The 25,907-nt window shown below is 41.4% G+C and overlaps 1 protein-coding gene across 1 annotated transcript; it reads right to left on the bottom strand.

The window, feature by feature from the left end:
* Window positions 1-234: 234 nt before the first annotated feature.
* MOCS1 (molybdenum cofactor synthesis 1) lies at window positions 235-23,017 on the bottom strand. Its single transcript, XM_082480434.1, is given in 11 exon segments — window positions 235-2,735; window positions 2,737-3,601; window positions 7,687-7,734; window positions 9,229-9,349; window positions 10,161-10,271; window positions 10,912-11,024; window positions 11,352-11,463; window positions 12,784-12,845; window positions 16,966-17,130; window positions 22,026-22,193; window positions 22,888-23,017. Coding segments are annotated over 10 exon segments (2,067 nt in total). The 5' UTR covers window positions 22,183-22,193; window positions 22,888-23,017; the 3' UTR covers window positions 235-2,422.
* Window positions 23,018-25,907: the final 2,890 nt, after the last annotated feature.

Raw genomic sequence — 25,907 nt, 5'->3', positions numbered from 1 at the left:
TTAAGAACAGCCAGATAGAGATGAGTTTCACTCAACATAAAAAAGAAATAATAGATTCCTTACAGTATTAAGTTATTGTGACTGATCCCTTGCTAATTGCTGACTAATCATTGCAACTTACAAAGTCTGTCTTGTTGCTTGTCCTGAGTTAACTAATCATAGAAGCTCGTGGATTAAAACATAGATGTTCCTTTGAATGAATAAAAAGGGTATACAAAGTAATGCAAAACATACTCCATTACAGCTAGTGTTTATTAAAAATGCAGTGGACAAAAAAAAGCAAGCCTCCAAAAAGTAGTCAGTTCATCAACATATATTACACCATTGCCCACCCAGCACCACTGAAAAATACAGTGCTATCAGCTTGCTTCTCAAACAAAGTTCTGTTGACTCACGCTTGGCTCATTATCTATAAATGTGCATAGTTTCAAGACTTGATAATGTAACATGAGCATAAAATGGCACCAAAGTCTGTCTGCCCAATGCATCCAGCCACTCAACCCAGGAAAGTAGTGAAATGTGCGTAAGTAGTAAGATGTGCGTGGCAGTCATGCATGTGCTCTGTAGTCCCTTGGATGGTCTCGAGTCCTTTGTGTGAGCTTTACAGCATGACAGCAAACTTCTCAGAAGCCAAAGAATCATATGCCCCAAAGCATTTTATTACTACTGAGTATGTCCAGTTTCCTTCTAGTTTTCAAAACTAGCTAGAGACTGGGTGAGAGCAGGGTCTGTTGTGCGTGGTGGTGGGGAATTAAGTGCTTGTGTAAATCAGTTAACAGGTTATATGCATGCTTCCTTTTCCTGGCAATTCGTTTCCGTGCTGAGCTAGGGAAACGTTTGCACTATCAGCACAGCAGCTCCAGAGATGAACGTGGTCTCTCGTATTTGCAGGGTCAGCTGGGATTGGTGCTCAGTACGGCAGTGTTAGGTACACTCCTGGGAAGGAGCAGGAGTGCCCCTACTATGAACTTACAGATAGATCACTGATATCAGGGGAATCAGGACTGTAATGCTGAATGTAGGTGTACAAATGTTTATGGAGTTTGGGTACCAAGCCTTCCAGACTCCTTCCCCTTTCAGCTGTAGCTGCTATGTGTGTCATTGTACATGCCTTATCTTACAGTGACAATGAATAAAGAATCAAATTCATTCACCTGCAATGGAAAAAGTGCCTTCTGGGGTAGCTGGTGTATGAGATTTGTAAAGGATTTGTAGTAAAACCAATTGCCTCCTCATCTTCAACCTGTGCTTACTTTAAGTGAGCAGGATGCGCATGATAGTGTGGTGTGTGCTTTACTGATGCTCACAGTAATTTAACCTTATTTCATGAGAAGCAGCTACTTGCAAAGTTCAAGACACTTTTTCAGTAGCCTCTGATGTTATTAGAGCTGTCTTCAACTCTGTGCGTATGGAGAGGGAGCACCTTGAATCATATGCAACTTCACATTAGCCATAAGCACTAGAAAACAAGTAAACCAAAGTTGAAACCACCCTGTTTAGAACATTTAAATTAACATTTGAAAAGGATCCATCAGTATTAACAACAATGCTGAGTAATTTCTTATCTAGGATGGTCAATTATCAAAGCTACTTAATGCTACATGACAGTGGCCACTGGTAAGTTTATGGGGACACTTAAGTGCTCAGAGGTCAGCCAATTAGAGAAACATGCAGGAAAACACTCTGGCCAAGGCAACAGCAACTACCTTACTCTTCCAAGTGGCTACTAGTCTTAAAGTTTATTTTATTTGTCAGGACTAGGCAGGTTGCTGGTTACTAGGAGCTGCACTGTAGGATTAAAAAATTGGAAGTCTTTTGGGGCTTGGTGTGGTATCTATTTCTAAAGTCAGGGAGAACTGACGCCTACTTCTGTGCATGGCATAATTAAGCCCTTAAGCATGCAGATACAGGGCCTCAATGTATTTGGGCACTAAGGTCAAAATGCTGGAACATGCTTCTAACATCTAAAAGGTATCTTTCAGATCAGCAAAATAATTCTGCCAAACCCAGAAATCCTATGTTTGTACATCATGTTTTGCAGAGTGCTCAAGGCAGAGCTGGGCAGCTCCATCTTTTTCTTTCTTTTGAAATTGATAACATGGGTATTTCCTACTTGCAGGCAAGGGCAGCAGTAGCAACGCAAAGGGATGGGAGCTGCCCCTCTGACCCTGGCTGTTCCACAGTAACAGTCTGTGGTGTATGGTAAGGTTCCCTAGCTATGTTCTCACTGTCACCTTCTAAATTCAACTAAGGGGGTCAGACGGACAGACACAATTCTGAAATCTTAATCCTTGACTTGACTTAAATAGTTGCCAAATAACAGCATTTTCAGCACTTGCTTCATTTCCAGAGCTCACAGTTGCATGGTGTGATGACAGCAGCTGTGAATATTTCACAGCAAGTAGGGGAAAAAAAAAAAACCCTAAACTAACTTCTGTGCTGTAACTAGGAATCTTTGCTCAAGCTCATGGTGAGGACACTGAAATGAAGGTATTGGCAGAGCGGAGAAGTCTGTCCTCAAAAAACCACACATGGTTCTCAACAGGGGTAAGTGGCTTCCCTGTTCAGCCAGCAGTAAGCTGACAGGGTAAGGCAAAACTGGAGTTGTAGGATTGTTGTATGGTAAACCTGCTGAGGTCTCGAAGCCTACCAGCTGAACAAAAGTAGTTCTGTAAGAGGTTGAACATGAGCACTGGTCACCTGGAGGGCTGGTGGTGTCTGGATATGATCTAGACCCTTAAGAAGTCTCCCCTCTGCCCACCTGTCTTACTAAGCAACTTCACCTCTTCGATCACAATGTCATGAGTAACTGCTTTGCACATGTCGTACACAGTCAGGGCAGCCAGGCTGGCGGCTGTCAGAGCTTCCATCTCCACCCCTGTCCTCCCCCAGGTCTGACAGGAGCTGCGAATCACCACTGCATGTCTGGTCTCATCCAGGCTCAGAGACACCTCAACATGGTTGAGGGGGATGTTGTGACACAACGGGATCAACTGGCTGGTCAGCTTGGCTCCCTGAATTCCTGCAATCTGGGCTACTGCCAGCACATCCCCTTTCTTCACCTGGTTCTGCCTCACCATCCCAAATGCCTTCTCGCCCAGGCGGACCACAGCACCAGCAACAGCACTTCTTCTTGAATCTGGCTTCCCTCCAACATCAACCATTGTGGCCCGTCCTTCCTCATCAGTGTGAGTCAAGTTGTCAGAGGCACGAGGTACCTTGGTGCAAAATCCCAGATCCCTGGTACAGAATTCAGATCCTGGACTTGCCTCTTTGGACTGACAGTCCACAGAAACTTGGCCAACAGGAGAAGCCTCAAGGCACTTTGTGTCAAATGTGGAGCTTGGGTCCTTCTGGAAGACACAGCAGCCTCTGAGTGGGGTTTGTAGAATTCCTGTCGTTATGTGCCACTGTTGCTCTGGGTGAGATCCTGGCAGGAAAAGTTGTCCTGTAAGCTTATTTTTCATTAATGCTTTTCCCATTCGTTTGGGTAAACTTGCTCTCAAAGTCAGCCAATGGCTAAATGTGCGGCCCCACTGTTTTGAATTTGGGGGATTCTGTAGGGCATCTTGGCATAGTGGGAATGACATCAATGCAGGCTCTGGGGGAAAAAACAAAAAAGTAACATGAGAACATGTCTTAATAACTGGAAAGCTAAGCTAAGTCTGCAGCAGCTGAGGACCCTGTCAGAGCACTGCTTTGGACTTCCTGTATTGCATAAACCTCAACAAGCTTGCGAAAATCTACTTTTCTCCTCAAGCTCCTTCTTTCTTGGTCATAGGTTCCCTACATTTGCTGGTTGTTATTACAAACCCCCAAGACTTAAAACATTTATTTCAAGGTCCCTGACAAGAAGAAACAACTTGCTTTCAAAAAGTATCAACACTTACTGAGAAGCATCAGCCAAGAAAGCTTATAGGAACATCAGTTCTGAAGAAAAGCAAGTCATAGCACCTCAGCATCCATTTGAGATTGTCCCAGCACCAGTCTTCTTTTGAAAGCCTGGCAGGGTTAATAGGAAATTCTTGCACTGAGATTCTCAACTCCACCTTTCCAAACACATTCCTCCCAGCACAGGTGGCTGCACTTCCTGCTTTCATCTCCTTCTGCAGGGAAGGGTCATGCCAGCACTTGAGGACAGCAGGGACCAGAAGCACTGCATCTGCAACTGCACCGTCTACAAGCTCAGAGGGTGGGTCTGTGATGGGAACCTCTTTTATTACTGCCAACTCTTACCACGTTAATGACAGCTGAAGTTTAAGCACTGGAAAAACCACGCTCCCCTCATTGACAGATAGATATTAAATCTACTCAGAAGTATGTTCCAAGTCGAGCTGGCAGAGCTCCCAGCTGGCAGAGCAGTAGTAAGCCCTCCTGCCCCTTTTCAGCATTTAATCCCTTGGTTTTGGCATTTGCACAGGGCTAAACGCCAAGCGTCAAGACAAGGAGTCTTTTTCACATAAAAGAAGTGATTTGTTTTGTAAGTAAAGAGAAAGCAGTATAGAGGTAAGTGGCTAAGCCTTAGTTTAATAGCCTCACTGATAAACATGTTTCTTTTTCTGGAGCTCCTGCTCTCTTTGCTCTGAGAAACTTGGAATTAGGTTTTGCTCAATAACCTCCTTTGGTAGCTCTGGTATTCCGGGACTCCCTTACTCACAAGTTTCCAGACTCGCCACAAGTGAATCAAAGCAGTTTCCTGGCCCCACTGCTGCCCTGACCTACAGATATCACCTTGGACTGTCCACGTGCCAGTAACAGACACAGTGTGGACAACCCATTGGTTGTCTCCCCAAACCTCTTTTTTTTAAAAACAAACCAACCCATCTTTTCCTTCTAGTCCCAGCCTCTGCTGTAGTAAGACTGATGCACTTCGCACCTCTTTCATCTAGTGCGTCCTCCAAATATTGATCTGACAGTGCCTGTTACTGAAGCTTAAATCAACCACAGATTTCATGATTTTTTTTTTTTAAATCACTGCAATAATGTAAATTCAGGCAAAGGCCCTTTTTGATCTACAGCTGATGGTCTGTCCACTAAAATTAAGATTCCTGCAAGTTTAGCAGTAATGTGTTTACCTTCAGAGGAATGGGATTAAATGGACACAAGTGTTTAGAGTGCAACATTGCTCTGTTTTAGAAGACGACAGCAAATTTTGCTTATTCCTCCTTTCTTTCTCTCTCTCTTTATACAGTGGGGCCTAACCTGGATATTCTTTTTAAAAGCCAGGAACTCAAAGTACTCTGTTCTTCTGGATTCCTTGATTAGCTTTAAAGCTGAAGCTAAACCCCCGGCAAGGTGTCTTGTCTTCAGGAGAAGCCGAACTGCAAAGGCAGACAAGTGCTTACTTCCCCACAGTAAACACACGTGGGTGGGAGCAAGGAAGAAAAGTACTGTTTGCTCAAGTACAGTGGTAAGTGAAAAGACAGCAGACAGTAATGCATGCAAAGCACCTTTGCTTTTCCTAACAACCTACATTTTCTTCAAGTTGTACCTAGTCATCTCTATCTTCACCCAAATTGCTCGTATACCTACAAAAAACAGATAATGGTTTCCTATGGTACTATATATAACACAACTGAAACCATTTGACAAACTGCATCTCCTTATGTTCTATTACTGTACCTGAAGTTTAATTGTGTTAGCTTCCAACTAGCACAACCTCAGGGGGAAAAAAGAAGGCAGGAGATACCTAAATTAAGGAGGAAACTCCCATAACTGAAATGAACCCGTGAAGAGAACAACCTGCCAAAAGGGAAATAGGATACAAACCATATAGCGAAGGATCAGACAACAGCAGTGGAGGGAGGAAGCCAGGTTTGGCTTATTGGGACTAGAAAAACCAATTAGTGATTTCCACAGTATTCATAAAGTTTCATTAAATTAATTCCATACACATACACCCCACTGGCTGCTTGCACGCCAGTATTATTTGAAGTTTGTAAGTAATTCAAAACACAATTAGGAAATCTCCTAATGATTCCCCATGTGTCACAGTGGGATACTCTCCACTCATCTCCAGTCTCTCCACTGATGCGGTGACTGCCAGCAGTTAGTCTCGAAGGGACATGGAACAGCTGGGGCAGGACCTGGACAGGCTGCCTCTTTTACTGTATGTCAGACAATGTTAAAGCACTTTCCAAAAGGAAATTGGATGGATCTGATCTGTAGACATCCAAACATTGCTATGAATGCTAACTTTGGAGTGTGGGGATTCTTTCAAAGGCATCTTGAAAAATTATGTAGGTCCCAGTGAACTGTCAAGAGTTTAATATAGTATTTTTCACCTTAAAAAAGAAACCAGAAAGTTTTTCCTCATGCAGCAAGTCAATACAGACTTTAAACAAAGGTCCCTCTTTGCCCTGTTCCTGGAACACAATGCAGCAGTGGCCAAATATAAAAGAGCAAAAGCAAACTGAGAGACAATCTCGCACCACTGAATCCATTCACTTTAAAACTCAACATGGAAAATTATGGTCCTTTAAAGGGGGGCATCAATTGAAAAATACTCCCAGTGAAAACCTACGTTAAAAGACCTCTGTAGAGCCTATTTCCTAATAACGGCAACAGAAGTACAAGCACTAGGGTCTTGGTTTAAAAAAAAAGAACAGTTATTATATCACCTGCAGCAAAGACCTGCAAATAAATGCATGTTACCTTCCCCAAGGGTACCTGTTTTAAAAGCCACATAGCAGCTAACCTCCAGAGCATCAATGGGAGGATGGAGAGTTTTGGTTTGAAACGTAACGTTCATCTCTTTCACCCTTCCTGCATTTTACCCCCTTGTTGATAAGAAACAACAGAATGACAATCTCACAATGCTGACTCTTGCAAGCATTTCTTAAGTCTACTGAAGAAAAAAGGTATTTGGGAAGATAGATAGCTATCTCACAGAACAAGGAAACATAGGAAGTAAAAACACACTGAAGGAGATGTGAGAAACCAGTAAAAGAACCCCAGCAGCGCCATATCACTCGTGAACAGAGCTTCAAGCAGAAGGGAGAGTTTGCAAATATCTTCAACAGCCACAACAAGGAGAAGAAAGCCTCTTGGTTCATAGGACCGGTCAGATATACCGGATACTACAGTTTTCATGGTTATGCTCTGAAACTTTGCAGCAATAAGAGGACACTTCAAAAGAACAAAGCCTCAAGTTCCAGATTCTGAAGTAAAACATTAGTGAGGTGGGAAAACTTGCATTTCTGTCAGTTATTGGCTCTATATATTACGAGCAAACTTGAATTTCTTAATCCATGGATAAAAGTCCACCCCCTATCCTTTACATTTACATGGCAATCTGGTCAATTTCATAAAACTCACCCCAAACTGCCTTACAACTTACTATACTGGTCTTGTTAAATACAAAGCAAGCAGATAGGAAATAAGATAGGAGAGCTAGTGATCCCTTTGGAAAATTTAATGAACTTTCAAATTTAGAGACAACAAAAACAGTGCTGTCAATCAGAAGACTGCGTAAGGGTTGGTAGGGACATTAATCCTTTCCTCCTCTTCCACTTCAGCATGTTAACCACAGCTGCCTTTTAAGAAACCCATTTCTTTGCCTAAACCTAAGCCAAAGCCAAAACCAAACCCAAGTTAGACTTAAAAGCTCAATCCACTCTGCTCCCCCAAAAGACAAAAACCGAACAAAATCATTGTATGTTTATTACGTACTGATTTGTCACCCACCAATCAGGATCATTGGCCGGTTCTTCATCTGGGAAATGTTAAACATGCCTAGAAATATAATAAGGAACACATAAAAATCCTAGCTTTTAGGTTTTAAACTCATGCATCTGGTTTGTATATTTAGTTTTCTGCTCTTCACAGTGCAACCTGTATGCTAGGAAAAGCAAAGCTAAATAAAAGACCGAGGGAGCTGGAAGAGGGGGAAGCTGGCATGGTATTATTTAAAACCATAGCTTCCACAGTCTCCAAGTATCCAGCTGCTACGGGTCAATCACACTGTAGAACCCTTTCCCAGAAAGCTTTCCATAATCTGAATTACAGTCTACCTACTACAGAACTCAAATAACTTGGGACTATTTTGTTTCTTAACAGCAGCATTTAACTGTACTAGTTCTATGGATCAGCTGTTAACAGCGTTTCAGTTCAAAGAAGTCCAATCACAGAAGGCCCCAAGGACAATACCTGGATTAATGCAAATTGGAAGAAGACAGACAATGTCAGGTAAAGGCTCCTGATGGTAAAATGCCTTTTCTAGAGGGGAAAACACTCTTCCCCCTGCTCACCCCTCACTTTCCCAAATCAGAAATTTGGAAATGAATGCTCTAAAAGAAAAGGAACCAATCCCTCCACCCCTTCCCTTACGTTTATAAGGCACTATTCTACTATTCTATCTGGGTCAGACCAATGTACTTTGCAAGTTATTCTATGCTCAGATTTAAAAGCCTCCTTTTAATTTGTTTTATACATCATGAAAAAAGGCAAAACCAACTGTTAGTAACCTGGCAGAATCTGCAAGAGAACAAAAGGGCCAAAACGTATTTTTAGTGTAAAGGGGACTATTCCGTGATCATAAAGCCAGTTCATGTACAAGAGGTCAGCATTCCCAGCTGCAGCCAGATTACGAAAATATGGTTAGGTTCAGATGTGACAGAAATATAGTTTATATCAATATAAATTCAGAAGAGACTAATACAGCCTGAGGATGTGACTGCATCATCATGGACCTTGTGTCACGACATTATGCAGACTGCTAGATGAGTGGCTGCAAATTTCTGCATGCTCAAAAAGAGATTTGTCACTTCTAGAAACATGTTAATGCAGTAGTTGGACTGGCAGCTCAATTTAGCTTTAGTACTTATTTTACAGCAAACTAATTTTAAGAAAAAAGGAATCCACTACAACTCCATCAATTTTTGCTTAGCTTTATGCCTTGCTGTGATTATTGCAAGTCGTGGTATTGGCATCTCTTTGAAGAGAAAGGTCAGTCTGAAAGACTTTTACACAGACTGGATTCTAGCTCATGTGGAAGGTTTGAAGACTCAAAACTGACATCCAAATTTTGGAGTAACTGCAGGACTGGTACATTAGGAGCCTTCTACCAGACAATACTCTTGTAAGATGGGAAAATTCTTTCCTTAGTTAATGCAGCTTCATTCAAGAAGCTTTTCCTTCTTTCTCCTGGCAAGTCAAAGCATCCCACAACAGTACAAGGACATTGTTTCCCTAGTCACTGCTGTTATTTCTCAGCTACAACAAACATACCAGCATGCTGTTTCTTTTTTCTGCCCACTGCTGCTCCAATGATTTGAACCAACTCTTCCTCTGAGGCACCTGACCGTAGGTGATCTCTCAAGGACACTTCTGAATTCCCAAAAAGGCACACCTGCAGCCAACCCAGGGAAACAAAGGAGGAGAAATGAGAAAGAATAAAATAAATGGCTTCTACAAGTATTTCCTACTAGCCTCAGAGTAAAGACTTTTGAAGAGGCCCATCCTATTGAAGAAAGAGAACATTTATGGAGTTTGTTTTCTTTATCTCTCTTCATGTACACAGAGAGACAGGCTGGGACATTTATGTAACCCAAGCTCATTGGGTCTTCAGGCTGCCTCGGTCATCTGACATTAGAAGGCAGCACAGCTGCTGTCAATATCAGGTGACAATGCGTAAGTGCCAATTTTTAATTGAAAACTTTAATTTTCCACCAGAAACTGCCAGTTTCAACGTGGCAGGAAATGGTTATCCCTCCCCTTTCTACAGCCGTTGAGCAAATGTACAGGCTGCTCTTGAAGGAGAAGAGTCGCAAGAAGATGTTTGGTGAAACCAGACAGGATCCTTGTGGAACTCAAAAGTCAAGCTCTCACAGCTGCTTGGTTCTTTTTTAATGGGAAATCATCTGCTTGTCATATGTTTAAGATGAATTTGAATCAAAGATTAAAATAAATGTTTACATGTACTGGCCTTGGGACCATGTTTTACAACTGAAGTTAACTATGTTAGCAAAGCAGAGAAACCAAAAATGGTGATGTAGCATCTCCCTAACAGCCCAACAAGCTTGAACAAGAATACATACAGGATAGATAAACTGGAGTTAGCTGGTAGTAATTATGCATCTTTCCACCCTACTTTGCATCCCAGCTACTTTTAAGGCAAGAAAGGTTGCATGAAAGCAAAGAAAATCACTTTCACTACCAACCTTTAGGTTCCCATCTGCTGTTATCCTCAGCCGATTACAGGATCCACAGAAGTGCTCTGACATGGAGGTGATAAAGCTGATTTGTCCCTGGAAATGTGGCACCTTATAACTCTAAAGAAATGCAGATGAGAAAAACGGAGAGTCAAATATAGACTCCTCACTTTGAAAGTTACACTTGCCCAAAGACCAGAAGGCATTTTAACAGATTTTCTTCAGTTATAAGGTCACATGAGAGGAAAAAAAAAATAATAATTTCACAAAGTTGTTATATGTTTGTTCTTGTAGTTATCAACCAACAGATGATGCCTGGAGGCATGTTCTTACTCAGGTAGCCATGAGCTGTAGATTTATGTAGGCTGGAAATCACCCGTGTGACACTGCATGCTCTAAAGCAATACTGTTATTTCACTGAACAACTGTTTCATCAGGCTCGTTAATGTGCAGTCATAGACAAACAGACATAGACTGACAAGAGTTTCGAGAGCTGTAAATACAGGATACAAGCCTGACATTCTTTACATCTAACCAAGGCATCTGGTAAACGCATTGTATTTCTAGAGGTAAAGACTATGACTTTGATTTTAATAAGACTCAAACCACATGCAGGCAGCTTGACCAAAACCCCAGAACTACTACACCCAATATTTTTTACTTTGCTTGTCAAATACAAATACTAAACTTGGGAGAATTCAGGGATTCAGGGCAGGGCAAGAACGGAGGCACATTTCACATGTCCTTTGTCTATCCCCACCTTGGCTGTGCTGGAAGCTTCACAGGGCAATTTCTCCAATTCAGGCCATCGCTGTTTAATTGTGTCAAGCATTTCTTTGTAGCTCACCATCTTCTTGAAATTCCATTTATTGCCTAGAAGTAACAAAACCAGCATAATTTTAGACTGTTGATTTTATTTTTTTCATTAGCAAAGAACCACCTTTACATTCTCCACAAATCTCAGTTTTCCGTGCAGGTGTCCCAGCCTCAACTAATCCTGCTACTAATCCTTCTCCAGTTTATTCAGGAAAAACAGGTAAGCTGCAAAAAATACAACACAGAACTTAAGGCAATTCCTAATTCCCCAAAAGAGCTCACCAAAACTTCCAGAGACAAGCCGATGGGTTAAATAACCACCAGATTCACCCATGTCCAAGGCATACCCCATGCCACGAAGAATCTCAAAGCAGGACTGCTTACCATCAAAGGGCATGTATTCTATGAACCGCACATCAAGGGGCAGATCCTTTGTGAAATCCACAAAGCCCAGCAGTTCATCCTCATTGAAGCCTCGCATCACCACACAGTTTACCTGCAGGAAAAGCAGATACCTGAAATAAGTGAGCAGAGTATGACTTTCTTCCCTTTTACACAAGGTTTCATAGCCCTTGCGTCCTTGCAGTAGGCAAGGTAGATAGAAAGAACTTTTTTTTTCTTTAAAGAAAATATGATGAGAGAATTGGCAGGATTGAAGTGGTATAGATGATAATTTCTGCCAAACTTGCCTATAAGTTTTTGCATCCAATCTAACTACAGTTGTTAAAGTTGACTTGCTAAATGGAAAACTAATAAAAGCTAGGTAACAAAGGCATCATCTTACCCATCTAAGGTATGGCAGTTTTTATGGTCTAAAACGACAACTCCACTTCCCAGTCCTACATTGTACAGCTTTTGTAAAAGTACTGCCAGGATATCTTCTGTAGCACTCTTTTTGGGCAGATCATAGGCAAATGCCCCAGATCGGAAGCGTTCACAGTGCACTCCATAACCATAGGCTGCAGGATGACTAGCTCTGCCTTCCTCCAAAAAGAGTTCAAAACTGAGTTTTCTGCACATTTCTCATCAACAATATTAACGTTGGAGCCCCAGGTCTTCTCTGCTTTAGCTGAAGAACAACAGAGAGCTGTGCAGTTGCTACAACACTCTCTGTTAGCAAGGCAGACTTGTATGTCCAAGCATCGTGCATGATGAGTCTTAAGATCCTTCAGGAAAGCCTAAAACTGTTTAATTTCAAGTGTTTTTCATAGCTCTATAGCCTAAACCACTTACACATAATACATCTCCCAAAACACCGGTGAGACTGAAGGGAACCACGGCTGCAGAACTGCAAACAGCTAAGTTAGGCTGAAGTTTCACGTTACAGCTAAATTGGTCTACCTGCACCCCCCATGGAGGACTCCCTTTCCCCCTCTCTTACAGAGGCACTCATCAGAGTCTGCTGTAAGCAGCTGAAGGAGATAAACCAGGAGAAAATTAATGGTTTTCTGCAAGGTAGTTTTCTGCCTGTTAACTCCCTTGGCTGGTCACAGGTCACAGCTGGGTCAGACAAGTGCCAAATCAATAGAGGGAGTAGGAAGAGGCAAGTACAGAGCAGGACCACCCTGTAGCCTGCAGCTGGGCAACTGATAGGCTTTGAGGCAGTATGAACCTGTACCCTCAGCTGTGCAAGGAGACTGTACGAATTTCCCCCTTCTCTTGGTGTGATCTTCAATCTACTAAGATTTTTGTTCTTTTTAACCAAAAATTATTCATGGAGCAGAGAATAATAAATGCCTCATGCGGTGAGCTGTATCTTTTATCACAATTTATGGTAAAACACAACAGTTTCAGAGTAAATAAGCACTGGCTTTACCTTAACAGGACGGTAGCCAAGTTCAGTGGCTTTGTGGATCCCTTCCATTACCTTGTGAAAGCCTACAAAAAGAATAAAAACTTATTTTTCTTGTTTAAAAACAGAATGCAGAAGGAGATTACTAAGTACAAGACAAAAAGATGACAAATAAAAGCCAATCTGATTCAGTAGACGGGCTGCAAGGAAGAAGAGCTGCAAGTAAAGAGACTTCAATTCTACACGCACCCCCACGCCCCCCAAAGACTGCCACCGTTACTGTGGTCAAGCCACCGAGATAAATTTTTTAACTGGTATTTGGGTAGTCAAAAATACTGGTTCGCTTTTCTGCATCTTTGGACATCCATGTAGCATTAGCATATGATTCTCCACTTCCCCATATGTCAGTTTTGCTTTGTCTTATTTTCTTCTTAAAGGGAGTGGAAAGCATTTGCGAACTGCCTCCAGATGCAATGAAGAAAGAATAATAAATTAATATTTATTTGATAATAATGGCACATGCGTCTTCTCTAAAATGGCAGAATCTCACTGTTCCGAGTCAGACAGCAACATTGCTAAGTGAATTTTAAAAGGATCTTTTTTTAAGTGCATGTGGAGGGGAGTGGGGTTAGGAACAAACAAAAGCCCCTCGATTCCCTGTTCATCCCTGGCTACAGATGTAATTGGCTTCCCAAAGCTACCGATTATCCATTAGTTTGAAGATCACAGGCAGCATTTTACAGGATCATCATTTTTATGACTAAACATGTGAAATTGGTGAGCGCAACAAGGTGGGGGGATTAGGGCATTTAGGAAAGCAATTCAGTTGGCCTTTAGCCTTGAAAACACATGAAAGATGACTACAGTGACTTCAAGGAACAAAGTGCCCAGCCTCACCCTACCGTTTAGTGTGGCCTACACTTGTCAGCTGCTCCCAGACACAGAGGTATAGTTAATTTAGGGCAAGTATCTTCACCCCTACGCATACGTTGCAAATTTGGAAGAAAAATAAAGCAACAATGCAATTTTGGAATTCCAAAGGCCCTTAGGAAAGCCTCCTAATCATCTCATTCAAACCACACCTTCTGTCAACTTTAAACAAAGTTAAGACCTTTCATCAAGATACCAATTTTAGATTTGACATATTATTCCTTCGCTGCCATACACACCAGCTGGCAAAGAAACAAAGTGATAGTAGCAAGAATGAGACAGCAAGCTATTGAGCTCTGGGTGTGCATTTCTGATTGGGGTGTGCGGAGCTGCTAGTATCATGTTTGTGAACGTCTCTCCTACCCTGTCAGGTACTAGACTAAGTTCCTTTCCTGTTCTGCACACTAAACCCAGGTATGAGAGACCAAACTCTGTACGAGACTGAGCTCCTTCTTCCAAAGCTGCAGTCTTTAACAGCAAATACTTCACAGATGCTAGCAAAAAGGCAATATCTTCCAGAAGTTTGTGCTGAAAATCCCTGTGCTGTTCCTAGTCATACCTTTTCCTGGGTAGGTCCATCACCCACCTTTCCCTGTCTCTCATCTACTAGAAACTCAGATTCTCTAGTGAAGAGATCATACCTTCACTAACCTGTAGGTGCTTTACCAGAAACAAGCATTGACTCAATAATATTCTGTGCATACTTAATATTGGATGTGTTCAAGATAAGAAAAAAAAAAAAAAAAGTATTGCCATACTTATTGAAACATCCCCTCTAGATCAAAGTCCTTGAGTGGTAATGGAACAACAAAAAGAATAAAACAAAACCACTTCAAAATATCAGAGCAGAAATGAATGCTAGATGTCATTGTGTCAGGAAATATTGTCAAGGCTCAGAAGTTCTCCGAGATTCTGTTTGAGATTTCAAAATGATAAAACTTCTGCTCTTCCACCCAACGAAAAATGTCAATATTTTGATCATTCGGGATCTCTTCTGAAATCATAATTTTAGCCAACTTTAAAGCACAGAGAATCCTACACACATCCAGAACAATCCTATGTGGGCCAACACCTCCCAATATAATTCTTACAAGAAGAAAGGCTTCAAGCCAATGTTTAATGATTCAGTTACAGCACAGTATTTTCTCATTTTCCTTGTACTGAATAAAAACCAGAAGGGACAGGCTGTGAAATAGGTTAAGTGATTGGCTACCTGCAAGAAAGTACTTTTCATTTGTTCATCCCTTAGAAATTGGTAGATGGGGAGAACCAGAAATATTATGGTCCTCTAAAGTGCTTTCACACATCAGTGAAATTTCTGTTCATCTCACAGTCATTCCCTCTATCCCAACCATTTGGGAATAAAAGCAGGTGTACCTGCACCAAAGATACAAAATTCCAGCCTTTTCTTAAAACCCTAGAATGAGTTTCCAGAGGAGCAGAAAAATTGATTCCAAGTTTCTCGAGTTCCTGGTTAGCTCCATAATCAGATGCCACTTTTGCTTTCCACAGAAGTTACCAGCTTGTAGGAATCTAAGACCAGGAATCCCTCTCACCTTAATACAGCTATATCTTGTTGCCTCTGGAACTGCCACAGGAGACAGGGTACCACAGTAGGGCAGGAACTTTATTCTCTGCTCATTCCATACTTGGAAATCTCCTATTAAATAAAAAACCCTCAAAAACAATAAAAGTATTTTTACATAATTTCAGCCCTTATCAAAAGAAAAACAACTCAACTCACCGTTACTGTTTTTACCTGATCTCCATTTAAAAAAAAATAAAAAAAAAAATCTATGATTTGGAGACTTTATTCTCCTCCTTAAAAATATTGAGTCATAGAAACTTCCCTGTTCATTCTCTATGCTATTCAGCTGAGTGATTCCTCTCTTTGTGGATAAAGACCTTTTTTCTTTAAAGGGGGAAGAGAACATTTATATAAATAAAAATTACCCCCATCCCCCAAAAACTTTTAGTTAACTTTATAAGCAGCACATTCCTAACAGCTTCCAATTGGATACAAAGAGCTGTAGCCATATAATTCAGGAAGCTGGAGGATCAGGTTTGCCCCTTCTGCAGCAAAGGGCGGGCTTGTTTCCAGTGAACATCACAAACCGGGTAATATTCAAATGCAGAATGCAGAAGGTAAGAGCACAGTCAAAACCTGCTTGTGATTAGATACTCCCAGATACTTCTCTGGGAGCCAACTGTGCCATGACATAACCAGATTAATGCAATAGCCTATGCTGGAAGGATAATGCTCCAGTCAGATTTGTGGCAGGAGCAGATTTCTGCACCACGACGTAGAAGCCTGAAGAAGTTCTCCCAGAGAGACTATAGACAAGGACACCTTTCTGCACCTGTCAGCAGAACTTCGATTTGATAGTGAAGCTATTCAAATGTTGAAATTACTTCTCAACAGCATCCCAGATTTCGACATCCCTCGCCCCACATTTATCTTATGTTGTTGCACCATCTAGTGGCTACTTGCAGGTTTTGTCTGAATTAGAAGTTCACTGACTGCCAAAGTTACGTTACTGGACAGAAACAGAATGATACAAGATCAAATCAGTTTTAGACTGGAAGGAAGCCCAACCATGAAGTTGAACTTCATGACAAGCTTCATTTAAACAAGAATCTGTAACACTGGGAACATCCAAGCATTTTTGAAACTTCATTTGGAATTACTAGCTCAATCAGAGAGAAGTTACAAAGCTAACACCCCTCCACAAATTACCTCAGCATGTTTTATTTAAAAATTAGTGGAGGTAGGGAACATCACTAATCACAAGTGAGACCACCGCTAGCATGCCCCAAATATAACTTCCAGAAACTGCCACTACTTGTGACAAGAAGTTCAGCTCCTGCGGCATCTTAGTTCCCAGTGGCTATAGCGGGAACATCTGTTTTTTTTGAACAGTATTAAAGAACAGCAGTACACAAGACCAACACAAGATTTGAATAGTCCTCTTGATATCCATGACTAACCAGTAATCAGCCAGTTAGGGGCAGCTGTAGTCACAGTCCCACTGACTGTGGAGAGTTGAGCATCTTCTACTCCACCAGCTCCGACTAAAGGGGCTCTATCTGCCTAAGGGTTGTAGAAAGAAGGAAGAAGAGTCACTATCAAATAAGCTAGTATAGATTACTTTTCCTAGCCTCAGAAGGACAGCAATTCACTCCCCTCCCGAAACAACTGAGTGTGAAAGACATACCAAACAACTCACAACATTACTGCAAGTATTAACACAGTTGCCTTAGAAGACGAGCCTGTACCTTTCCTCCGGACAATGAACTCAAATTTAGCTGGGACCAAAGTATCCAGGCTAATGTTAATGGCATTCAGTCCTGCCTCCTTCAGCCGGGGCAGCAATCTGGCTAAGTTGATCCCGTTGGTTGTCACAGCAATGGTTTTAAGCCCTTCTAGCTTGTACAGTTGACCTAGGAAAATAAAAAGTAGAAAGAACACTTTAAAAGAAGTAATTCAACTGTAAGTTACACAGAAAACCCAAAAGATGATTTGTGAAACAAATAAACAAAAAAAATCACTGAGGGCGTGAGGAAAACATGGACACTTCAGTGCTTCATTCTTCTTCCAGCTGTATTGGTTTAAGACACCCATTTTAGCACAAATCCATTCCAAAAGGTACGATAGACAGTAGCTTTTTGCAAGCAAAATTGGTTATAAAGAACACTGAAAATGCTCTCTAATTTTGTTCTCCATTTCTTAATAGCTTCTTTGTTGTTGGAAGAAGGATTCTGATTCTGTTTGCCTTCTTTTCCTCAATCTTGCACGGCAAACTGAATCCTGTGTTCTGCAATAATAAGCAGCGAGCTGCCATCCCTTTCGCACCTGACACCTGAACTAGCTACGTTTATCTAGTAACATTTATCCTGCTATGCTTTGCCAAAGAGCAGTTCTAACCCAGAAGTAGCTGCCAGCAGTAGTGACTTTAAACTGCTGAAAGAAATACCACATATACTCCTAACTAAACAGAAAAAGGTCAACATACTAGACCATTACAGAGAATCCAAGGCAACAACATCCAAGGGACAAAACACTTGCACTCGACAACTGAAGTATTTCCATTACCCACAGTGGTAGCCCAGCCAATTGAAGAGGGCTTACGCAAGACACTAAAAAATGGCTAACAAGAGAAAACCACATAAGAAACAGTTAATATCGTGAGATTAAGATTTAGAAGATAGCTGCCTCCTCATAAGCCAAATGCAGAAATCCTCAGCATACCAGATCTGCAGAAGGCAGACTTTCAAACCTCCAGTTATCAGTACAATAATAAATAGGAAAAAAAACCTCATAAACCACTTGCAGAAGCAGAGCCACAGGAAAGTAATTTTCTTTTCTTATTTTTCCTCCTCCCTTCTCTCATAGCCTCCACCCTAATTAGTTGAGAAATATCTGAAGAACCCTTACTCTTGTGGCAGCTTTAATTACAGCACAAATATTTCACAGTCCTTTCTTCCCTCCCTGTTTTACCTCTATTTGTTCATGTTGATGAGGGCTTTACTTCTGCTTTATCTCATCTCCCAGCTATTCTCAAAATATTCACCCTAAGCTGAGCCCAAAACTCTGGAATGGGACAAGCCAGGTCACACCAAAGATGCCGAATTTTACAGCAGCAGCATTTTGCAATATAATTAGGAACCCTGGAAAGACATTTGGAACCTGGGGCTGTAACCAAAGAGCAATCCTTACTAAGAACTAGATTTTTCTGGCATTCACCTCTCCAAATCCTCCCCACTGACCATGAACAACCTCTTCCTAGAGGATGAGAGCTATTGGCCCAGGTTTGCGAAAAATCATTTAACACTAGCAGCCTAGTCTTTGTGGGAGCATAGGAGACACACTGCGGCCAGAGGATACAGTAGGAACACCATTACTTTTATTTACAGCCTCAGAACACGCAAAATGCTCAACATCCTAACAACAGAGAAAAGAAAGACTAGCTGCCATACAGGCTTCAGTGGTAGAAATGTAAAATGCATGAAGGCGTTGAATAAAACCAAAGCCACGCTGCAGCCTAAAATGGAGAAATTTCAAAAAGCAGCACTAGCCAATTAGGTCAGTTGGTACAGGCAGCAGCTATTAGCAACGCATCTTCTTCCTCATCAGACAGCACAAGATACGGCATGAAGCACTGGAAATACACTAATATGTGGAACCCCCGTAATAACAAATTGGATAGAAGCCAACTGAGAGAAACTACAGACAGAGACTTAACACTAACACCAACAAGTTAAAAAGAACCACTTAATGCACTCTGCCTCATTTGTGCAAGCTATGAAGTGGAACATTTGCAGTTGCTTGGTTTCTTGGCTTGTTGACCTCTAAATTCAAAAGGGATTAAAGAGATTTCGTAACTTTGTAACTCACCTTGTACCTGTATTAAGTCTGCTGACCTTTGGTCACTGCTCTAGCAACAATCAGCACAAGCAAAGGCAACTGATAAAACTATGAAGTAGAAAAGGAAACAGAACAGATGCTGTAATTTAATAGCATGAAGCTAAAAGCTTACATGCCAGGCTCAAGCCATCAAGTGAACCATTTTACATTTACTTTTTCCTTTAGGATCAGGAGCATCTTCTTAAATAGACAAGTTTCTTGCATATTGTCCTCCAATTGTTTCCTCGATTGCACATCTCCTGATTGAGTCCAGAAAAGGTATGTGTATTTCCTAACATGTGAATTAACAAGTCTGCCCTGCACCACTTCACTCTTGAAATGTGCATGCTGCTATAAAAAGTTGTCCAACTGTCTGTCCCCCACCCCATGGAAAATGATTTTGTCACTGGAATGTGTGCTTCTGAGACTATTAATAACAAACAGCTACCACACAGTTTATATCTGGTGCCAACTTAAACTAAAGTACCCCAAAGAAGATTGATTCTATATTTCACTATCACCTGCTTCAAAAGGTCTCAAACATATGTCTTCAGTAGTCCTCAGGATGTGATTTAGCTTTAAGCAAGTGTTAGTTGCTGAGTCACAGTTTATTTACGTGAATGTGTTAAAAGAAGATTTGAAACAATCTAAAGAACTGGAGCAGGTCTCTGAATAGCATAGTTTCCTACAGTAGCTTCGAATCACGTTTGTTCATCAAAACAACAAAAAAGCTTGAACTTGAGTATTAGAAAAATACAGTAATAGTAATCCAGCATTAATATTTTTGAGCTTTATTGGTATTTCACAGACCATTTATGGTTAAGAGAAAGGTCTGCTGAAAACAAACTTAACTTAAATCTCAACCCTATTCAGCATCTGAGATATTGTATCTAACTTCTATAAACCATAGAAATCCAGATTAATTGTACCCCAGCCCAAACCAATACATTGTGCTAAAATGACTTCAGTAAAGGTGCCTAACTCAAATTCTGCAGAAGATGTTTTTGGGCTTGTTTTCCCTTCAGTGAGTTTTCCCATAGTTGCTACATGTGATCTCTTCAGCTTTAAGACTTTTATCTTGATCCCAAACCTGCGCACCATAGAGTAACACCAAAGTCTGAGGAGACAAAAACTGTTTACAGATTTAATTTGGCAATTTTCAATATGCCTGAGAAAAAAACAGCCAGGCTAATACAAATTCATGACAAAATGAACTAATGCAATGGGAAAATCATCTTAACATCCATTACCTTTACACTACGCTTGTCGTCCATTAAAATGATCACTACGAATCTGTCGAAGTTCAGCTGTGAACAAGAACACCAGCAGAATAATGAAAGCCCAAGTGGTTCAAAAAGATCCGTCTCCCTCTTTCAGCCACAGAAATAAACCTTTGGGAATTCATTCACAAATTTGGTAAAACAAACCCAAAAAAGCTTTCTATCCTTCCAATGTCAATCCTTCAGAATTGCAGCAATGCAGTAATTATTTTGCAGTGACCCGGTTACTCAACTTACACCCTCAACATCAGAGTAGCTGTGTTGAGTATAAAAAGCCATCAGCTACTGCTGAAAAATCAAAATGGTGCGTACTCTAGGAAAGAAAGTTCTGCACTGAACTGATGACATTGTTTATTTCAACTCATTTCCGTGCCAATACTATATGCTGAACTGTAAAGCTAGGTTGTATTTTAGAATACAACCTATTTTATAAATCTGCCCCCCTTTTGGCTAGCGAAAGCCAGCTAAAAATAATTATAGCTATTATTACTAGAAATAAGTAATGCTTTCTTGGAAGAAACAGGTCTCTTGGAAAGCACATAGCGCTCTCAATCCTAAATAAAAAATAACCTACCATGCATGGGCAAAATGCCCTAGAGAATAGTATTCCAGGTTTCCAAAAAGATGAAGTTAGTGCAGTTTTGGGACTCTTCACAATCCAGGTTCAAGGCGACCCAAGCCAGTTCACTCTAGTCATACCTTTTCTAGCTATAAATGGGTCAGTTCTACATACTACACTGCTCTGCTGCTTCTTTGGAAAATACCATAAAGGTCTTTCTGAAGACCTCTCTTGAACAAAACAAAGCAGGACCAGAGACCAACTGTTTTCTGCACCACAGCTCAGTGTATCAGTAAGCAGTTACTCTACGTCCAGACCTTCATCTTCCATATTAACCTTTTCTTAGCTTCAGTACTTCCAAGACTACATGTGCAGAAACAGACAAGTTCAGCTGCCTACAATACACCAAAGTACACCCACCTACCTAGTCTTAATCTAATATACTGTCACTACACAAAGCTACTGTAGTGTCCATAACATATCTGGCTTTGGACAGGGGAAAAAAGCACCTGGGTCACAAAAAAAACAAGCACAGTCAACACAATACCAATTGAAGGAGATAGACTTCTAAAATTTACCCATTAATTTATCTTCCATTGAAGTAATAGTCTTCATCAATAACTGTAAAAACACAGGGTTTTCCACCATTCCTTATTAAACGCAGACCAGCAAGTGACATCTGTTGGTTTTGTGCAAAAACACAAAACCAAATCATCCCAAAATCCAAAAGAAAACTTGTTTTGCTTGTAAGCACGTATCAGCTGTTCCTCCACAGTGAGGACCTGGTCATATCAATTCTTGATTTTTCACCCCAAGGCTGCATTATTGTAAGCTATCTAGTTAACTGCTGGATATGAAGACAATGCTAAGTTCAGCTGTTATCATATGAAATTCCATCCAAGCAAGAGAGCAGAATTGGAAGTTTTCTGAAAGAACTATCCTGAACTTCACGATGTTGGGAAAAAGCACTGTCATTTCATGTATTATTATTCTTCAGGTTTTTGGACTATATTAGTGGATAGTTATAAGCGTAGTTCTTGGATCAATATACAGCAAGTCGCTTTGAAACACAGTGTATTTAGTGGGAACTCACCCACAATATCAACCACATCAGGTCGGATAAGCGGCTCTCCTCCTGTCAGCCGGATCTTCTCCACACCTTCTTTCACAAACAGTCTGGCTAGACTGATTATCTCCTGAGCAGTAAGTAGTTCTGATTTAGGTGTCAGCTGAACACCTTCCTCTGGCATACAATACTGACCTGAAACAAAGAACACAGAAATACATGGGAAAAAATAAACAGCAGCAGTTAATCTAATATTGATAGGGAAAATGCACCAAGTGCAACTTTCTTTAATGGATGTCAAATGACTCTGCTTTTCTGAAATACAGATAATATCATACACCAAATCTTACAAGCCATCTCCTAACAATTTCCTGTATTCCTTCAAAAGAAAAACCAATACTCATTTGAGGGGTCTCAGAATTACAGTGGAACTACTTTGAAGGAAAAACTGATCTTATTTCTACCTAATTGCATTCAAACAGAGACACCAAACTGAACTGGCAAGCACTGGGACGCTGCCAAGAACTTTGCAGATGTAATTGTGGGAACGCCTGGGTATGAGCTCTCATGCTTGTCACACACTTTGGGTACGGTATACAAACATCCACAAGCACCATCATCCAAACCACACCAAGTCTGACGGAAGACGTGGCGCTCCCACCTGCCTCTGGCAGATCCCTAGACTTGTTCCTGCTTCCCCATCCCACCACCAGCTCAGCCCCAAATCAGTCTCTAACTATCCTTTACCATTACTTTGTGAAGACAAGAAACAGCACGGGGCCAACACAGCAGTGTCGCGCAACCCTAGCGCAATTCTTGGCCTTTGCACAACGTGTTTCAAGCTACTGGTGCACGAGAGCTTTCTGCAAGAAAGCAAGCAGACACTTACACCTGAGGTTGCATTTCTCAGTCAAAGAAATTCGCAAGTAGTTGTGCTGACGCCCAAAGCTGTCCGTCAAAAAAGCAGAGAAGGGCGTAGCGTGTTCCAGTAGAAAGCGTCCTCTTCCTGAGCTTTGCAATTCCTGTAAGGAAAACAAGCAAGCACTAAATATTTGAATAGTTATCCTCCCTACCAACTCGTCGTATAAATATTAACTTTGAACTCAACTGATAATTATTATTCCATTTTTTCCCCACGGGGACAGCAGCACAAGAAAAACCCATGACTTGACTTTACGGTCAAAACTGTCTGCTTAGTGATTACTTTTCACACCCTACTTAGTTCCACAGAACTGTACTACAATTTTCCCTGTGCACTCTGAGATATAGCCACTTTGCCACAGGTGCTTCAGGCCTTCTGTGCAGAATAGCAGGCAGCTTTTCTCAATTGCACATCTCTTCACTATCAGAATCAATGATCCAGGACCACCCAATCTCACTACAGACCTCAGATAAATGACATCATAGAGAAGGGTCCCTGCACCTCAGCGCAAGAACTAAAAGCTGATGAAATCTTGGCTTGTGTCCCTACCAACTTTCATGTGCAAGCCACAACATCCTGTTAACAGCAAAACCAAATTATTGCTGTGTACAGTTATGTTTCATGATGTCTGCTTCAAGAATACTTCCAACAAGGTCTTCTTGCCCAAATCCATGCAACAGAATACTTCCAAAAAGCTTGTCTCAGATAAAATATGATAAATAATAACGGAAGAGAACGTATGATCCTGAACACTCCACCTGTTCAAGCCTGCATAAAAAGATTCAGAATTTTAATAACATCTTTATTAACTGTCATGAAGTGACTATTAAAAGTGATTTCTATTCACAATTTGGGTTTTTTTTAAAGCACAGTGTAACATATTCTAGAACAACACAGTTTTAAGGAAGTACTGAGTATTTGCCCTCCAGAATGAGGGCTGATCACTTTTGGTATCAAATGAAACATGCCAAATTAGTAGCTACTACTGGAAACAAACACAGTTCAAGTTTATAGCAAGCATCTTTAAAGCATCACTACTGTCAACACCAGAACACTGTTGGTTATAACAAGGTCTAAACACAGGGAGTCACACTGCCTTTAGCCCATGACTTTTCAAATTATCATGTTATATCTCTATTTTTCTACACCTATAAAGGACAGCTGAAACCAGTCTGCTACTTTTGGAAAATATTTCAATACCTTCACTGAAGCACAGAGTAACTGAACCAACTCTTACCACAGTACTGCTGAAAAGTTTACAACACATACTTTAATCAGCTGGTGACTATTTGTTTCAGGTAGTACCTGCAAACAACATCATCCAAACCCTGCCAAGTGTGGTGTCTTTTCAGCTACTATATCACGGTTAAATTAACATTTTATAGGAAGCCAATTTAATAACTCTGACAGAGACTAGCTGTGTAGCATCACAAAAGGAAACAGAGAAAACAGGATCAAAATAATTAAAGGAACTACCCTCACTGTGTCCTTGTTAGTTAAGCACGTACAGAGATTTAATAGCCAGCTAAGAAAACTGGAAGAAAGCTAAAGGATTCCTGGACATACAGTGAACCTCATCTCCAGGGGAAGAGCACATACAAAACCGTTTCTGGACACATGGTGTTCACATGGTTAAAAAAATCAGCTGCAGAATTGTGCCTCAAGACAAAATTGTGCCGGCTAGTCTTGATAGGCTGCAGCAGGCAAAGGATTAAATAAAGTCGTGACATAAATTTATGATGCAGAATGAGGAACCGGACAAAATGACACATTAGATAGTATTCAAACTGCTTGACTGAGCAAAAGTCATGATTTCCATCTAGTGAAAAACAGACCTGTGAAATCCCCAGACATACTAAAATTGGCATGTACGGGACGATGCCAAGGGACTGGGCAGAAACACACAGAGCCGCAGCCATCATGTCCCTGGCTCTGGTCATCACTAGTAACCACAGGAGGGAACCCTGCACAGTATTTCCAAAGAGCCCTTGCAAGAAGTCTGGAAATGGTCAGCTAAAATATTGAACCACCCAGGTATGCCTCCTCAAAACATTTTATGCTGAAAGCATTTGTAAGAAAGTTTTGGGGGTGGGTGGAAGACAGAGAGGACACCCTTGGTGACCAGATCAGCCAGGCAGCAAATGTTATCTGGGGAGAGGCCCAACTTCAGCCATCAGCAGCTGCAGCAGTTTTGATTCCAGCTGCACTAACACCACGGCTGCTGCTAAACTTATAAGCAGGAGCAGTCCTCCTTGGCAGCACAATCTTTCCACTACCCTTTCAGCAATCCACGACACTTCTTGATCCAAACAGCTTTGTGGTCAGATAAGAAGATCTGCAAGAACATCCCTGGTGGTGGTGGGGTTAGGGAAGATAAAGGAGACACAAAGTGGCTGTTTCAAAGCCCAGAAAGCATCTGCTTGCCCCTGATAAAACAGCAGTACTAGTCTCCACGTAATTGCTTTTCTGCTGGAAGAAAGCAATCTCTTTCAGTTTCTGTTTCGTGGAGATGGCCACAACACAGCACACATAGGGACAAGGGGAGCAAGGCGGACAGCCCACCCCAGGCCTGGCCTTCCCTCCCTGCAGCACCAAAGGTGGTGGTGGCCACCCCTCTGCGACCACGGGCACTGCTCACACACAGCCTTACATCTCCCTCTTGTGCTGCTTGTGCAGGTTGGAGAAGTCGTCTGGTTTTTAATCCACCCCTCACCCCAGAGAAACGCTCCAGCCTGGGCATCTGCAGGTTGTTGTGAGCCCTGCACAGCTTACTTTCCCCAGGAAGCCCCACTTTGGGAGCTTGCTGTGTTAGAAATGCTGCCTCTGCTGTGTTTCTCCACTGTGAGAGTTTCTCAGAATACAGCAGGGTTAAGTCGAAGAACCCACGTAAATATCCAGACTTCACTTCTGCTTCTTCTCCAGTTAGAAAACTCACCCCTGAACAGATTTAATCTGCAGATATTTTAAATACTGCCAAACTCAGAAAA

Source organism: Vanellus vanellus (genome assembly GCF_965231255.1).
Source record: "Vanellus vanellus genome assembly, chromosome: 3".
Lineage (NCBI taxonomy): Eukaryota > Metazoa > Chordata > Aves > Charadriiformes > Charadriidae > Vanellus > Vanellus vanellus.
The sequence above is the reverse complement of the archived record's forward strand: the minus strand, read 5'-3'. Positions and strand labels throughout refer to the sequence as shown.